This window comes from Hyaena hyaena, unplaced genomic scaffold (genome assembly GCF_003009895.1).
Source record: "Hyaena hyaena isolate Hyena2069 unplaced genomic scaffold, ASM300989v1 scaffold_1681, whole genome shotgun sequence".
Lineage (NCBI taxonomy): Eukaryota > Metazoa > Chordata > Mammalia > Carnivora > Hyaenidae > Hyaena > Hyaena hyaena.
Genome location: NW_024082309.1, coordinates 130979 through 148306, shown reverse-complemented (window position 1 = coordinate 148306; position 17328 = coordinate 130979). Strand labels below are relative to the sequence as shown.

General features: G+C 54.8%; 1 protein-coding gene across 1 annotated transcript; it reads left to right on the top strand.

The window, feature by feature from the left end:
• The first annotated feature begins 660 nt into the window (after window positions 1-660).
• On the top strand, window positions 661-14681 carry NT5C1A (5'-nucleotidase, cytosolic IA). Its single transcript, XM_039224591.1, has 6 exons — window positions 661-786; window positions 7963-8130; window positions 8589-8718; window positions 10149-10271; window positions 12311-12495; window positions 14055-14681. The coding sequence occupies exons 1-6, from the start codon at window positions 661-663 to the stop codon at window positions 14418-14420; spliced, it is 1098 nt and encodes a 365-aa protein (XP_039080522.1). The 3' UTR covers window positions 14421-14681.
• The last annotated feature ends 2647 nt before the right edge of the window (window positions 14682-17328 follow it).

Below are 17328 nucleotides of genomic sequence, written 5' to 3'. Positions count from 1 at the left end.
GTGGGGAATAGCTGTCCAGCTGCGCCCTTTATTGTGTGCCCGGCTAGGAGCAGCGTCCTGCTCAGGGACGGGGCTGTCGATCCACCACCACCTGCTCTGCCTCCGCCGAAGGGACTGGGGTCTGGGAGAAGGAAGGCCAATCGGATCCCCAGGGTCCTGGCACCAGAGGGGAAAGAGGCGAGTTAGCTTTTGGCGGAACGGAAGGGGTGAGACTAGCTTTTCATTTTCTCCTTTGGGGATCACCATCCTAGGAAAGAAAAGTTGCCAGGCCTCTCCTCTCTCGGTGCCCTTGAGCACCAGAGAAAAACACGATCCCCGAAAGCCGGAACCCGCGGCAGCCCGCAAGCCCAGCTTCAGGTCCCCTCCTCCAGGAAGCCCGAGAGGCCAAACCTTCCCTAGTGCCCCCTCTCCCCGCCACTCATTTCTGGACTCTGCTGGCGCCCAGCACACACCCGGCAAAGAGCAACACGAGGCCAGCGAGGAGGGCGAATTTAGCACCCCTCCCGCCCCACCCCCTGCTCGCGGGCTAGTGCGCGCACACTCCCCGCCGCGGCCCGCCCCCTTCTCACGCCCGGGACGCGCCTCCCTGCTGCAGTCCAGCCCCGCCAGCGCCGCGTCCCCGCCGCCGCCTGCTCCCGCGGGCCGGGGCGCAGCCGGATCATGGACCCCGCGGAGCCCCGCGAGCCCCGGGAGCCCAAGCCAGGGGCAGAGACCGCGGCGGCCCCGCGATGGGAGGAAACCAAGACTTTCTACGACAATCTCGCGCCCAAGAAGAAACCCAAATCGGTAACATCAGGGCCTGGGGACGGAGGAGGGCAGGGGAAGGGTCACCGGGGGAGGGTCGTAAGCCCCCTGGAGAGGGACCCGTGGCGGCCCTCCGGGAGGGGAGGCAGCTCCTCAGCACCAGAATGCGCCGGGCCGTTGGCGCCAGCTCACGTTTATTTTGGGAGCTCTGCGCCCGTGTTGTTGTTTTTTTTTAACCGGGGCTCGGGTTCCACGCCAGGACCCCCTCCCCCATGCTGTCATCAGGGCCCAGCTCCTCCGAGAGCGGGCGGCCAGGGGCGCGCGGACAGCACACTTGTTGGCAAAACGGGTCAGCGGCGCCTACGGAAGCGCCCCGGGCTCGGGTAACCTGACACTGGAAACCCGGCTCCCCGCTGTGCGCTCAGGTCCCTGCCCTCTGGGCATCGGGCTTCGGCCCCCCAGCGCCTGCATTCGGGCTCTGGCTCAAGGCCCTGCGCCCTGGGCTCCCGGTACTGCGCTGCCGCGTCCTAAGCTGCACTGGGATCTTAGCTCTGTGTTCAGGGCTCCCGACGCTGGACGCCGCGGCACAGCTCCGGGCTCTGCTCCCATCGCAGTGGTCATTAACATCCCCGTGACCCCCGTGGTGGTCTCAGCCCTCTGATACTCACACAGAGGAGAGAGCTCCTTTCCCCTTCGGACAGATTCGCCTTGGCATTGCTCATCCCTGCTTCCCAGATCTCACAGCGTGGGAAGGGGCCTGACGGAGGTTGGCCCACAGGCGTCCTCCAAACAGCACCAGCCTGACCTTAAAGCATCCTGCTGCTTCCCTCCACGGACCCTCCCCCGGGAGGCCCACCCTGTCAACAGTCATTCCCTGCAGCACCGCTAGGCCCTCCCTGCTCAGCAGTGGGGACTGAGAGGTGAACTGGGTTGAGTCCCTGCCTCAGGAGCTCACAGTGCACCGAGTGCACCGAGGGAGACCCTGGACATAGTGAGTGCTCAGAGGAAAGACCCTCCTTCCATGGTGCCCTGGGAGCATAGGGGAGCAAGTGACTGCCCACCAAGGAAGGCTTTGTAGAGGTGGCATCTGAGCTCACCGTAAAGCCTGAGTAGGCAGCTTTTCCCAGGCAGACAGGGAAGCAGGATGGGCAAAGGCTTGGGGATGTCTTAGAGCGGGAGAGGGCAGGATCTTTGCGAGATGCATCAGAACAATGCCAGAGACCCACATAGGGCCTTGAGTGCCATATTAAGGATGCTGGGTCTTCAATGCGTCAGGGGTTTTAAAATAGGTTCCACTGGGACCCCATGTTTCTGGGGGCTCTGCACATATGTGGATCAAATTTATTTTCATTTTCCTTCCAACTACCTCTTAACCGATTAAAAATGTGTAATAAAGCTCAATTCACTCAAATGTGCTATGTGGACGTCTTAGCACCTTGGATACCCCCAACATACTAATTTATGCTACAGTGCTACAAGTTGATTTTTTTAAAGCAAAACTCAGAATAAATCTTTCCCTGTGAACTGCTTAATAGAAGATTATCTTGGAATTGCTGGCAATTATTGTCCCTGAGTATCTTGAGGCTTGTAGTTTAAACAATACAATTTTTTTTTTTTTTTTTTTTTTTACCATTTGCAACCACCTATTGGTGTGACTCAGGACTTTCTCAATACTGTGCAAAAACCAACAAACACAGAAACAAATTAACTAGATGATGAAATTTAGGCCGCACTGGCAGCCTAACCCCCAGTTTCAAATTTATCACCTATACAACTGTGCCGCTTCTGTTATAATATATCCTGTTGACATTATAATATATTATGTACATGTAATACATTTGAATCAAATAGTAAATTAGTAAAAAAGATTTATAGTAATAAACTCTAGTAATATCTTTTTTACATATTAGGGTTTTGCCCTGGAGTTCATCGAAGTAAAAGGTTAATCTTTTTAAAAAGTGTGAAGACCATTAGAATGCTGTTGTAGGATTTTTCAGCAGGGGATTAACTTGGTCCCATTTCATTTTAGCAGATTGTTCTGGGGCTGTGTGGGATGGATGGGAGAGGCTGAGTCTGGCAGCAGGTGGCCCAGTGAGGAGGCTGGTCCCTGCCTGAAGAGGAAGCTTGACTAATGTCAAGGTCATGGCCCAGGGGATGGAGACTGGGACTGGGGTTGTGTGCAGGACTCACCAATGTATCTCCTTCATGGGACCAGGGAGCTCAGGTCCAGTTGTCTGTCATGACCCCTGACGCCTCATGGTCCTCTGGGACGCCCCACTCCTTCCTGTAGCAGCCCCTCCTCCCACAGGCTATTTTGGGGGCTTTAGGCCTCCTGGGCCCCATCAGAGCATATTCTCATTCCCAGAAGCTTGAGTGAAATATTTAAGCCCTGAAAGCCCATAGGAGCCCCTCACCTCATGGGGTCAGGGGACTCCTCAGTCCAGACCTAGCTTGTCACTCTCTCTTCCAGCAGCTCTTCTCCCAGTTTGACTTTTTAGAAATAACAGCTTTTGGCTGCGTTCCTCTCTTGGGCCCAACAGGCAGAGTCTAGTCAGTCTAAATGAGAGCTCCTCAGGCGGGCTGGGCAGGGCCGCCTCTCCTCCGTTGTCCCCTGCACCGCCCCCCAGCACCAGTGGAAGGCAGAGAGAGCTGGCTGGACCGTGGCTCCCAGGAGCCCAGTGTTCTCAGGCTGAGTCCCTGGTGTGGGGCAAGGGTCTCCCTGACCCAGTTCCCAGTCTGGAATCTGGACTTCCTTTCTGCGTTCTGGAGGAGCCGTTCCAGGTATGCCTGACAACACATGAAGCGGTGGCCTCCCTCTGCAACCAGGTCCTGGGGCCTCTCCAAGTGCTTGGCTTTCCCCCAGCTCTGGCCAGCCCTTCACCTGTCCCTTCGGCTCTGCCTGGAGCATGGAGAGGCCACCCTCTCTGTATCTCTCATAGCAGTTCAGGCCCTCTGGGCCCCAAGAACCCATCCCACTTGTACAGTGTGAGAGCAGATGGAGCTGGCAGAAGGGTCCTGCCCTGGGGACCTCCGTTCCGAGGAGAAAGAGAGCCCTGCCCTCAGTCTTAGGACATGGCTTTCCCTCATTGTTTCTCTCAAATCTGTAAGGGGAAGTCTGTGTGGGGCAAGGGTCCCAAGGAAGTGGCTGAAATGGAAGGGATTGGGGTCATCTGGGAGCAATCAAGGAGGGGCTTACGGAGGGAGGTGCTGCTGTGTGGACAGAGGCCAAGTTAGAGGTCGGAGACTTGAGATCTTACATACCTGGCTCTGCCTTGATTTTGCTGTGTGACCTAGGGTAATACTCTGCCCCTCTCTGAGTCTATTTCCCCATTTATAGAAGAAGAAAGGGAACTGGGATGTTTTTCCCATGATGGCCAGAGGTGGGATGGGATGGGGTCTGAATAGCTCAGCCAGGGGGACCCAGAATGCAGTAGTCTGGCAGGGACTGTGGGACAGCAAGTGAGGAGCGAGACCTTGGCTGGCTGCCTGGGCTGGAGCGGCTGACTTGGGAACCTGCCTGAAGGGGCTGGGAGGGCAGCTGGCTCTCTGTCCTTGAAGGAGTGATGGGCCTGTCCCTGGGGGCAGTAAGCCCAGGGGGTGAGCAAGCCCAGCCCCCATCCTGAAGGCCAGCAGCCTCCCTGGGTTCATGAGAGTGGTCTTCCCACCACCCCTATCCCACCCTTACCACCCCTGGCCAGGCCTCTATCACCCCTTTCCTTTCGGTCTTTTAACCTTACCTTTTTTCCTCGAAAGCTCACAGTTGCCAAGGGGATTGCGAGGTACCCAACCCGTGATCACGCAAACGAGGGTGCTTGGCAACTGGGAGAGGTGCTTGGTGAGCCCCAGAGAAGAGGCACCTGTCCGGGCACTGCCTTTCCCTGGCCCTGCTGGCCACACACACCATCCTGGTTGGGGTAAAAGTCAAATGCAAACTGAGATTTACCGCGTGAGCTTGGGGAACTCTTTGGTCTTCTGTTACTCCTTTGAGGTTTAAAGCTCCATTAGCCACTAGCCATTCGTAGCCACTTAACTTTAAATTGATTAAAACCCGGTGCGGTTAAAATCCCAGTTCTTCAGTCTCACTAGCCACATTTCAAGTTGCTCAGTGGCCACACGTATGCACACAGATAGCACTGAACGTGTCTGTTATCACTGAAAGTTCCACTGGACAATGCTGTTCTAAAGGGTGGCACAGATCTCTGCCTTGGGGGTTGATCATAAGCTCCATGGGAGCGGGGATCATGCCTGTCACGTGGTAATCACTCAGTGTCATCAACTGATGGGGACCCAGGCTTGACTCCAGAGAGAAGCAGTGGAGTTGAGTACGTGGCCCACAGTGCTGGCAGCAGCAGCCAGACTCTGAGTCCATTTATGAGTGTTAACCCCCACCTTATGCCTCAGTTTCCTCATCTATAAAATGGGAATTACAGTTCCAGGAATGCTCAGGTCACATGGATGTGTTGGGACTCTGGCTGCCTGTGCACCCAGAGGCACACACCCACATTCTGTGAACATTGGGATCCATGTGCCCATATGCACCAGCACTCCTGTATCCCTTGGGTAAATTCCTAGCAGTGCTATTGCTGGGCCATAGGGGAGTTCTGTCGTTAATTTTTTGAGCAACCTCCATACTGTTTTCCAGAGGGGCTGCACCAGTTTACATTCCCACCAACAGTGTAGGAGGGTGCCCGTTTCTCCACATCATCGCCAGCATCTAGAGTCTCCTGATTTGTTCATTTTAGCCACTCTGAATGGCATGAGGTGGTATCTAAGTGTGCTTTTGATTTGTGTTTCCCTGATGATGAGGGATGCTGAGCATCATTTCATGTGTCTGTTGGCCATCTGGATGTCCTCTTTGGAGAAGTGTCTGTTCATGTCTTCTGCCCATTTCTTCACTGGATTATTTGTTTTTCGGGGGTGGAGTTTGGTGAGTTCCTTATAGATTTTGGATACCAGCCCTTTATCTGATATGTCATTTGCAAATATCTTTTCCCATTTCATCGGTTGCGTAATAGTTTTGTTGATTGTTTCCTTTGCAACAAGCACCCACATTCTAATCCTCCCCACGGATTATGAAGGGTCCAGATAGTGTCTGCGGTGGCACACCCTCTCCCCACTCCACTGCAGGTGGTGAAGGAGCCCTGAGGCCCTTCCAGGCCCTGACAGTGGCCTTCTAGGCCCTGCCTACTCTTCTGGGCTCCTCTCCACCCACACCTGCCCTGGTCTCTGCTCACCTTTGTGAATGCTCTGTGCACGTGCTCACCTCCTCATGCTTCCCTTCACGGGACTCCATCTTCTGGGCTCCACGCAAATGCCTCCTCTCCTATGACAGCCTACTGTGGACCCTGTCATCAAAACTCTGCTTTCACCTGTGTTCTGTTACTCATTCCAACCCCTTTTGCGCCTCTGTTTACCTGCCTTTCTTCCCTACCAGCCCGTGACTCTGAGGGGCAGGAGCCAAGTCATTACCAGGGCTACTCCCAGGCAGAGCCCAGGGACCTGGCACAAAGGACCAGTATGTGTTTGTAAAATTTGCATCAACCAAAAAAGTATTCTCTGAGCACCTCCTATATGTCAAGCAGTCTGAACAGATCAGGGTACCACACTGGAGTTACCAGTTCATATTAAGTTTCTTATGGCAAATACTGTTTCTCATTGAAACAGATTACTTACGAGTTCAGAGGCATTACAGATTTGCTGAGCACCTGCTATGTGCTAGGCACAGTTTTAAGTACTAGAGATACAATAAATAAACAAGATAGCCCTGGTTCTTTCTCCCTCAGAACTTAAGCATGGTTCTTGCTTCCTCCCCAGATCTGTCTAGAAATGTTTAGAAATGGTTAAATAAGGGCTGTGCTAGATTTAACTAAAAAAGGAACTCTATGGGAGAGGTAGCAAACTAGGAGCGAGGAATGGCTTTCTGCAGGTGACATGTAGTCTGAGACCTGCAGTTTGGGTAGAAATTAGCTAGATGGAGGGGCAACGGGGTGACTTAGTTGGTTTAAGCATTCAACTTTGGCTCAGGTCATGATCACATGGGTTTTGCAAGCTCTGTGCTGATAGCTTGGAGCATGGAGCCTGCTTCAGATTCTGTGTCTCCCTCTCTTTCTGTCCCTCCCCCTCTCATGTTCTCTCTCTCTCTTTCAAAAATAAACAAACATTAAAAAAGAAGTTAGCTAGATGGAGTCAAGGAAAATGCAGATCAGGCAAAAGGGACATCATGTGCAAAGGCTTGGAGACAGACAGAAAGGTATGCTCAAACATGAGAAAGGTCATATTGAACAAAGTGGGATAACAGGAAGGTGACGGTGGAGAGAGGTAGAGGTCTGTCTCAAAGAGCTTCCTACTCCATACTCAAGGCTATGGAACAGAATTTGAGAAGAGTGGGTACACGGAAAGGGGGAGGGGCATCATCAGATGTGAACTTGAAAAACATCCCCTGACAACAATATGGATGACCTGTGGTGGGAGATGGTGATGGACTGGACTTTGGCAGGGAAGGCACAAAGAGGTAGATGAATTCTATACAGTTGACAGGTTTTGGTGATTGACTGGTTGATGGACTGATTGGTGGGGGAGAGGAATTGAGGAATGGGGAGGATTTGAGGTTGACATCTGGGCTCTGGCCTTAGTGTTAGGTCCATGGTGGTGCTGAGCATTGAGATGAGGAGGGGGTGGGGGATCGGGTTTGGAAGTACAGGGGATGGTGGAAATTCAACTTCGGGCATGTTGAGTTTGAGTGTCTGTTAGTCAACTGGGGCAGTTAGATGTATAAGTCTGGAGCCTAGCAGAAAGATCTGGGCTGGAGATACATTTTCTTATATAACTGCTATGTTTCTGGGCACTATTTCTTCCTAAGGGGCATATAGCTCTCATCTTGTAATGGAAGCCATCTGGAGACCGTCTTGAGCATCAGACGTACTCCGGCTACATACACTGTATTCATTTTTCCGTTGTGTCCAAATGGTTGACTAGACTGCCGACTGCCCAAGGGCATACCCCACCCACCATATCATGCCCCTTTGTAGGGAGCCATGATCTCCCTCAGTTCCTGGCTGGAGGGGGTCCTGACCCAGGTCTGCCCCTGCTCAAGGCTGAGCCTCCTTAGGGCAGAGACCGGGCCTGGGTCTTCTCCCTGACCCTAGAACCCAGAGAAGCTGGCACGTGCAACCTGCCTCAGGGAGTGTGAGTAACAGCCCTCCTCCCGCACCTGCCCAGCCCAAGCCTCAGAACGCCGTCACCATCGCTGTGTCCTCCCGAGCCCTGTTCCGCATGGACGAAGAGCAGCGCATCTACACAGAGCAGGGCGTGGAGGAGTATGTGCGCTACCAGCTGGAACATGAGAATGAGCCCTTCAGCCCCGGGCCGGCCTTCCCCTTCGTGAAGGTGGGTGCCACCCAGTGCCTTTCTGGGGATCAGAGATAGCACCTCTAGGTGTTTGAGTAAGGAAAGGGGGCCCCTCTGGGCAGACGCCAGCCTGCAGGAACTTAGCGTGGCAAGGGGTCGGAGCCATCGTGGGAAGAAGAAACTGCCCCATCCCCTGCGCTAATGCAGCTGCCCCACTCCAGGTAACTAGCTTGCTGGGTGGAGCCGGACTGGATTTCAGCCTCCACTCACCCTTTCAGCGAGGCGCCCCTGTGCAGCCGTCAACCAGCACGATGGCTGAGGTTGGGATGAGACAGTCCACGTCCACTGATCTCACCCCTGGCCAGTCTCTGACCACCCCTCTCCCCCTCCCCCCACACCCATTAGATCCCAGCTCACCCTCCTCCTCCCCAGTCCTGGCTACCAACTCCAGATATCAGTCCCGGGGTTCTGAGCAAGAAGGTCCCCTCTCCCATCAGGCTCTGGAGGCTGTGAACAGGCGGCTGCGGGAGCTGTACCCCGATAGCGAGGACATCTTTGACATCGTCCTCGTGACCAACAACCACGCTCAAGTGGGCGTCCGTCTCATCAACAGTATCAACCACTACGGTGAGCATCAGGGGCTTGGCCATGGGACACCCTTACTAGACGCTGGGGGATAGGGTCACACTGCTGCAGGAGGGAGTTGATACCAACTGGAATCTGGACCCTGGGGTATGCTGGTAGGCTGGCCCTTTAAGAAAACAAAACAGACAAATAAAAACCCTGACTGTAGCATTGCTGTCTTAGGGTATAAATATCCCCACCATGGCTGATTTTAAATTGCCAACAGAGAACAATCTAACTGCCTCAAAAAAAAAAAAAAAAAAAAAAATCCCTGAATGTGAAACATTAGGCTCTCATAAGCCAGTACAAGCCGGCTTCCAGCACACCACTGCACAGGGCCCCCTGCCTATGCATTGGGCAGGGCCCTTGCTGCCTCCATGCCTCAGTTTCTCTGTCTGCAATGGGGCTCACAGGCCTCACAAGGCTGCTAGGAGGACTAGGTGCGGTTGTCAGAGTGAAGGGACTTTGTGTCTCAGTCCAAACTCTGAATTGGAAGTAATAGACCCTCATGAAGCAGCCTAAGCTGAGGAGGGTATGACACTTTCTTATTCGGTTAAAGGGGTGTCTCTTAGAACCACAGCGCAGGAAGTAAAATTGGGCCCACAGGACGCTGAATCCAAGTACTGGAAGTTTCTCTGGGGCTTTTTCTCTCTGGGTCTTATTTCTGCTTCTCTCGGAAAGTCTGTCTCCATCCTCCCTCCCCCACACCTCTCTTCCCAAACTCAGTTTCTCTGCTTTTCCTGAATATGGCCCAAATTTGTAAGTTTAACAGTTCTTGTTTTAAGCAACGAACAGCACTTCTGCGGCGTTTTAAAAATCCTAACTTCAAATTGCTGGGAGCGATGATGTTCAAAATATTTAACTACCCTAAGACATAGGCACCTAGTAATTAGGAAACACCATCTACGGTACTGGAGCAGGGCCCTCACGGGCCCCTTTTGCACCGGGCATTAGCCGTTCCATTGTGGAACCAGGACTGGGGTAGTGATGGGGTAACTCAGTAACTCAGAGCCACAGCCTCTTCACCAACCACCAAATCTTTCACAGCCTCCTCCCACAGGGGCAGGAGGTCACCATCAGCCTGGGAGGATCTGATTGGCCCATCTTCAATCAGGTGTCCGCCCCTATCCAATCAGCTATGGCCAGGGGGGCCAGGCTAGGCTGGGGACACACCTTTTGTAGTGCTGTGATTACCTGCCAAAAATATACTACCCTGAGCCAGGCAGTCACTCCTGGGTGCCCATCCATGTTTCGTGAATGAAGGATGGAGGGGCTCAGAGAGGGGAATGGTGGCCTAAAATCACTCAGATAATCCGTCTGCTGCCCCACCACCAGTCAGAACCAATATGGCATCCACTGGACCCCAAGGGACCACTCTGAGGCCCTGAGGGTTGACTTGGGCATCACCTGGGTGTTCTCTACCTCCTCCCCAGACCTGTTCGTTGAGCGGTTCTGCATGACAGGTGGGAATAGCCCCATCTGCTACCTCAAGGCCTATCACACCAACCTCTACCTGTCGGCAGATGCGGAAAAAGTACGGGAAGCCATTGATGAAGGTGAGTCAAACTGGGAAGGGAGAATATGGGGGAGTCCGACAGAAGGGTTCCAGGGGTGTGGGGCCTGGTCCTAAAGCTCTGAGCAAGTGCTAAAGGTTTCCATGGTAACTGGAAAGGGAGTACCTTCCTTAATTCCTATGACCTGGCCTGTAAACTCTGAGAATAAGGCCCCACCTGTTCCACGGATTGGCCATCTATTCCACTCTCCCACCTCCTACCCTACCGTGGTAAGGGTGCTTTTACTCATCAGCATCACTCAGCCTTCCCTTTCCATGGAAACCCTCTTTACCTCCCAGAAAGCTACTTCCTTCTAAGAATCCTCCAGATCAGTAGTTCTGAGTCCTGTGTGACCATGAGCAGCCTCCCCGCCTCTCAGGGCCAGTGGGAAGAAGGTCAGTGTCTAGAACATCCTGAGCACTGGGGTCTGGGAAGTGGTTGGCATTCCAGTAGCTGGCCTGGCCGGTGCTGAGGTGAAGTTAGGAGACTCAGCGGCAAGTACTGCCGAAGAGACTTTCCTTCCACATGTCTCTCTCCAAGCGGCAGTTTTGGGTGGCCTCCACGGTCTCGGTCCTCCTGACAGGGTGCATATCCCTATTGCTCATGGAAGAAAATAGACCCACAGGGGAGGGGGGACTGTCCCCCTGCCTGAGACGGCTCCTCAGCCTGAACACTACCGTTGGGTTTCTCCATCAACCAACAATATATCCACTTTTCTCTTCTTTCATGCTGTCTTTTGCCTAGAAGCCTGGCTTCTTTCCCACTGATGCCTCACTCCTCTGAGTTGCTTTGGGCTCCAAGAGGCTTCCTTTAACCAGAACCCAGAAGCGATTTCCCTAGGCAGATGTCGCACCCTCTGGTTGGGGCCTTGGCCCTGACCTGCATGTGTGTCTCTGTATGTCTGTAATTTGAGCTCAGGCTAGCAAGCAGGGGATGGTCGGGAGGGAGGCCCTTCCCAGAGTCGGGTGGTCCTGGTTCATCTTGGCTCCCATGTTGTGGGCGCTGAGAAGGTGCCTGGCCTGATCCCCAGGGCCTGGTCCTACTTAGAGCATCCTCAGGCTGCTGAAAGGGGCCTGGCACTGCTCTCTTCTCCCGGAGCTCTGCCTTAGCCCAGCCTCTGTGAGCGTAGATCCCCAAGAGCAGGGCTGAAGCAGCCTTTGGAGAGATGGCCACTAGAGCACAGAGCCCCAGGCCCCCCCAGCCTCCTGGCGCTGGCTGCCTGCTGTCCAGTGCAGCTCTGGTCTGGGGCCAGGGCTCCCACAGGCATCCTTCACCCCTAGAGGCCAGGCTTGCAGAGAGTCTGTGTGCACAATCGGATGGCATTGGGACTGCCATTGATGGTTACCCATGTTGCCTTGAGGGAGCCTGAGTGGGGCATACCTGGTGGCCACTGTGGCAGTGAACTGGAGGTGCCCATAGGTTTCAGCCTGGGGTCTTAGCTCCAGACAGAGCTCAAACACCCTTAATTTTACCTTGGTCCAGAGAAGGTGAGAGACTCACCGGAATCAACAGTAGGGAGTAACTGAGGCCAAGCCCGCATTGGGGCTCCTTCCCAGCCACTAGTAAGTCAACATCAGGTGCCTGTAAGGAGCACCTAGGACAGTAGTGACCTGGGGGGCCCTTCCTTCCTGTCAAGACTGACATTCAGCTGGTCCATACCAGCATGACCTTACTAGATATTAAAGAATTGAAAGTTCTCCATACTGATTGGTAAATAGTTGCTTCCCTGAGTCCTCTGAATGACCCCTGTTTCCTGGGGCCTCCCCAGACCTTCCCACAAAGAAGTAACTAAAAGGAAACCCTGACATGGGCCAGGGCCCTCAAAGCCCTTCTCAGAGCAAAAGCCACTGTCTATTCTTATTGGCCAGTTTTTAAATGTTCTGAAAACGAACCCTCATTAGCCTTGCTCTGAGTCCTGGATGAGGCCAGTGGGGCTAGGATAACCTCAGATAGCTGTCTCTTGGCCCCAAGCAGCTAAGGCAGGTGTCAGGGGCCCCTGTAGCCTAGATGAAAGCAGACAACCCTTGCCTCTCTCTGCCCAGGGATCGCAGCCGCCACCATCTTCAGCCCCAGCAGGGACGTGGCTGTGTCCCAGAGTCAGCTGCGCGTGGCCTTCGATGGGGATGCTGTGCTCTTCTCCGATGAGTCAGAGCGCATCGTCAAGGCCCACGGGCTGGACAGGTTCTTCGAGCATGAGAAGGCCCACGAGAACAAACCTTTGGCTCAGGTGCTCCACACACTCCCCAGAACCCCTGAGAGGGGCAAGGCGGGTCCCCAGAACTTGCCCTTGGATGGAACTCCGAGCCCAGAACCAAACCCCAAGTTCAGCCCAGAATCCAGCCGGGTCTCCTCACCAGGCCTCCAGCCTTCATCCCTCTCCCCTGACCCCTGGCTCCCCCTAATGAGCTTCTACCTCTTCAATGAATCCCATCCACCTGAGTGCAGTTCCCCCCCCCACCTTTGGAAGCCCCCATTCTCTCTCTTAGCTCTCCTGCCCTCTCTGAAGCTTCCTTCCCTTTGCCAAAGGCTTCACTCTCTCTCCAGAGCTGCCATCTTCTCTCTGGGGCCCTTGCCCCTTCTCTGAGATTCCCTCATCCCTCTGAGTCGTCTCCCAGGTCCTCAAGAAGCCCCTGTTTACCTCACTGAAGAAAAGAAAGAGCTGGATGGCTCCTCAGGGGGCAGGAGACCGAGCCGAGTGTGGGGTCTGGAGCGGCGTCCCTGCTTTGGGCCACACCAGCCCTCCCACCTCCTGCTGTCCATCCCTTGGCCAGGAGGCTCAGGGCCCCTTATACTGCTTGAAGTCTCCTGGAGAGCAGAGTATGGCCTGGAGCCTGGTGAAAATCCCCTGAGGTTAGAGGTGTTGGGATTTTCGGACCTCCTGGGAGGTCCTATTTGTGCTTTTAACACAACTCTGGTTACTCAGTCCTCCCAGAATCTCTTTCTCCAAGAACTCAACAGGTTTCTGGAGTTGTGGCCCTTGCATATTCATCTGACTTGCATTCTTGTGGGGTCCCTCTGAAACCCCTGGGAATCCAAGGCAGGATGGTTTTACCACTAAGTGGTAGGCAGAGGTCCAGGAGAACACTACTTGCCAGCGACCGCTGTTTCACAGCCTCGTCCAACCCGGCGAGGGGTCTCCAAGATCAGAAGCCCACCTGCCCTTACCTCCAGCTGCTGTTGTGATTTTCCCCTGCATCAGCATCTGGCTCTTTATTCACACATCCTCATTCAGCTTTGCTGTTCTAGGCACAGTGGAGAGTAAATCTGTTCCCTGACCCCACAGGGCTGGAACGCGACACCCTGAGCCCCCTGTGCCCAAGGGGCAGGGTCGATATTGAGCAGGTGCACATTGGTCTGTCTGTCCCAGTGCTTTGCGGCTGGAGTCCATTCTGATGGGAGGGTGCCCATGCCACAGTTACTGGACATTTTGAACATCCTCCCCGCTGATGAGCACAGAAGGCTGCGCTTCCGCAGCTGCAGGACAGACACCCGTGTACCTGGTGGGCACGTGGATGGACATAGGGCGGAACAGGTGCTCTGGTATGGTTATTCTGACACAGACATCCCCAATCACAGCAGTGTGGACACCAGACCGATAAGGTACACACAGTGTCCCAGCAGGTCCAGCAGAACTGGGAGATTTAGGGATCTTGAGAAGCTTTCCCGTCCCAAACAACAAGACACTTGTGCTTTAGGAGGAGCCCCGCTGGCGGAGGAGGTTGGGAGGGAGGGCGGCAAATTTTTGGGAGACAGATGAGCTCACGGTGTTCCCTTGCTTTCTTGTAGGGCCCCTTGAAGGGCTTTCTAGAGGCGCTGGGTAGGCTGCAGAAGAAGTTCTACTCCAAGGGCCTGCGGCTGGAGTGTCCGATCCGCACGTACTTGGTGACGGCACGCAGCGCAGCCAGTTCGGGGGCCCGGGCTCTCAAGACCCTGCGCAGCTGGGGCCTGGAGACGGATGAGGCCCTGTTCCTTGCGGGAGCGCCCAAGGGCCCCCTCCTGGAGAAGATCCGCCCGCACATCTTCTTTGATGACCAGATGTTCCATGTGGCTGGGGCTCAGGAGATGGGCACGGTGGCCGCCCATGTGCCTTACGGGGTGGCACAGACACGCCAGCAGGCTGCACCTGCGAAGCAGGCCCCATCCGCACAGTAGCCGAGCCGCCAGCTCCAGGCACAGCTCCCTGTCCTACTTCACTGTGTCGTCCAGCAGACCTTTCTAGTTCGTCACCACTCTGTCCTGTGCGACGGCTCCCGTCCCCACGTCCCCACGAGTGAGGGACTTGCTGGGAATTGTGCAGACTGAGCCGGCCTTCTCACCAGCCCCCCAGTTTCGGGCAAACACTGTGTCATGATCCCAGCTAAGGAGAGGAAGACTACAGAGTAGCTGGGCTGCAGAGAAAGCTGAGGGAATGAGGGTGGCAGGTCAGAGGGGCCAGGTCAGAAGGGAAGGGGCCTGGGGTAAAAACCAGCTCAGTGCAATGCAAGGAACATGGCTTTGAGAGAGAAGGCATCCGGCTTCTAAGCTCCAACCTGGCCTTAGCTGTCTGGCTTTGGGTAAGTCCCTCCCTTCCACAGCCCTCAGTTCCCCCATCTTGCAGGTGGTTTTCAAAGTCTCCTTTAACTAAAGAAACTTGGTTTAGTAAGATTGCTCTGTGCCAGGGCCGCAGCTAGTCCATATCGTATATTTGTGCAGTTAGAGAAAAGCACTGTCTCTAGAATGAATTTCCTCTGGGCTGGCCCAGACCCACACAGGGGTACTTGGCCTGCTCTGCGCATGTAGCCTGTTTTTTCAGCCCCCACTGGCTCTTCGCCTTTGTCAGATGGGTCAACTCCACAGTTGTCTGCATCAACCCTACCTCTAATTCCGTGCATTTGGAAACCACTGGACAAGATGACCCATCTGCTCCCTGTGACCCTCTACTCCGAGTCATCCACCAGGGGTCCACTGCGGGAGGGGGGAGGGAAGGTTTTTTGAAGGAGAGAGGAGCCAATTTAGCCTGCACGCAAACTCTCCTTCCACCAGCAGGGGACACTGCAAGCTCTCCCTTGGGGGAGCTGTAGTGGCAGCCTGCTAGCTCCCTTTGCTTTTGCTTTCAGCCAAATTTCCATTGTTCCTGCCTGCCCACCCCCCTCAGCTCAGCCCTCAGTCCCTCAATGACCTCATCCTCTGTCCTGGCAAGCAGCTCCGCCAGTGGGGGAACGAGGTGGGGCTTGGGGTTCACTGTTGTGGACCCAAATGCAGAGGCAGAGAGCTCAGGGGCTGAAACGGGAGGTAGTCCTGCCTGCGCAGGAGGGAAGGCACCCTACCCCCCCCCCACTCCCCACCCTGCCCCCAGGGAAACGTGGGAAGGTTGGGTCTGAGACAGTGGCCTGTTAGACAGGAAGGAGCTGATGTGTGCACTAGGAGAGCTCTCCGTCCCTGGGACGCTGTGTGAGGGACTCCAGGTTGCAGTGACCGCCCCCCCCGCCCCCCTGCAGCACACCGGTGGACCCTCGACCCTTGCAGGAGCCTCTGCAGCGCCTTTGTCACCACTTCCAGGGGAGAACTCTCACTCCTTGAAGAGTCAGCCTCTTCCTTTGCTGACGAGCCTGGCTTTCTCTATGAAAAGAGGGTGGGGACACTGAGAGCTGGTCCCTCAGGAAGACCCAGAAAGGGTGAGCAGCCATCTGTGTGAGCCACTCGTTGTCTAGCTCGCAGAAGAATCCCCGCTGTGAGCAGACACGTTGTAAAGAAAGCCTAAGGAGCCACCACAGGGACAGGAACCTGGAGGTGTGTGCAGGAGAGCTGGATGGCTTATGAGGGTGGGCAAAGGGGAGGAAGGGCCATGTGGGGCCTGCCCTTCTGACCTTTGTCATTTTGAGGACTCAGCTCAGGGTCTGAATGTGTAAAGGTTCTGGGCTGTGTAGGGCAGGGTAGTAGTTGCGAAAGATAATCCAGGATGGAGAGAAAAGTGAGAAGACAGAGGTGGTTCTCAAAATGTGCAACAGTTGGGGCCAGAAGAGACGTGCTGGGCCTGGTTTTCACTCGGTGTTGGAGGCTGCAGGGGAGTTGAGGGTGGGGAGTAGGCCTAGACTCTGCTAAGTGCCTGGGGCAGACCCCCGGACCCCCTTATCACAGGACAGGCAGGATTCTTCTGGCCAACAGAGGAGGCCTCAGGGCAGAGGGCCTGGTTTTTGAGCTCCTCCCTCTGCTCCAAGCCTGGCCAGAGACAGTGAGACCTAAGAATGGCCTGCAGGAAAGAAAGTGAGAGAGGGAGTCATCTTTGATCTTGGCTGGACCACAAAAGGCCCCCTGTCCTCCCCAGTCAGAGTCGCCCCCTTGGATGAGCCTCTAGGGCTCACAGAGCCAGCCGCAGCCATAAGCATCCTGCACAGCTGGGCACAGCCAAGGTTCATGGGACAGTACTAGGCTGTGTGACCAGGGCAGACACGTATATTAGGTACCAGATGGCGCCTAATTAAGATAAACCCCAGGGATTCTGGGGACCAAAAGGTCCTGCCTCCAGGACCTAGTGATAAACAACCCTGATTCTTCTAGGTCTCTCAGGAAGCAGAAAAATACGATGCTGGAAGCAGAACGATAAGGTGCAGTAAAAGCTGTGGCTTTCACTGGAGCCACCAGTAATAGACATAGACAGCCCTGGGCAGTGAGCAACATGAGGGCTCAATTCTATTACTAAAACCGTAAATGAGCATCTCAGGCCTGGAAAATGGCCTTCAGTGGCTAGAGTAAAAGGCCAGAATCCTGGAGGCAGGCGAAGCGGCAGCCGGACACACCGTCTGACTGTTTCAAGTGGCAAAGAGGAGCCCCAGGGCAAGCAGCATTGCCGATTGTCTCACCCAGCAAATTGAAACGACAGCTGAGCGTCAAAGCCCACCCCCAGACTGCAGCACTAAGGCAGAGGAGCCATAGCTCCTGAAATGCTGGACCCCTGTAGCCAAAAGAACCGCTCCCTGACAAGTCCTGTGGAACACTTCCCTGGAAATGCTTGCCAACCCGAGTCCCAGACCCAGGGGAAACTGCCACTTTAACAGAAAAACAGAAGCCCTGTGGCCGTGCA

Coding starts and splice junctions, on each gene's coding strand:
- NT5C1A (XM_039224591.1), top strand. CDS start 661: ATGGACCCCGCGGAGCCCCGCGAGCCCCGGGAGCCCAAGCCAGGGGCA. Junction 8,131..8,588: donor CGGCCTTCCCCTTCGTGAAG/GTGGGTGCCACC, acceptor CTCTCCCATCAG/GCTCTGGAGGCTGTGAACAG. Junction 8,719..10,148: donor CAACAGTATCAACCACTACG/GTGAGCATCAGG, acceptor CCTCCTCCCCAG/ACCTGTTCGTTGAGCGGTTC.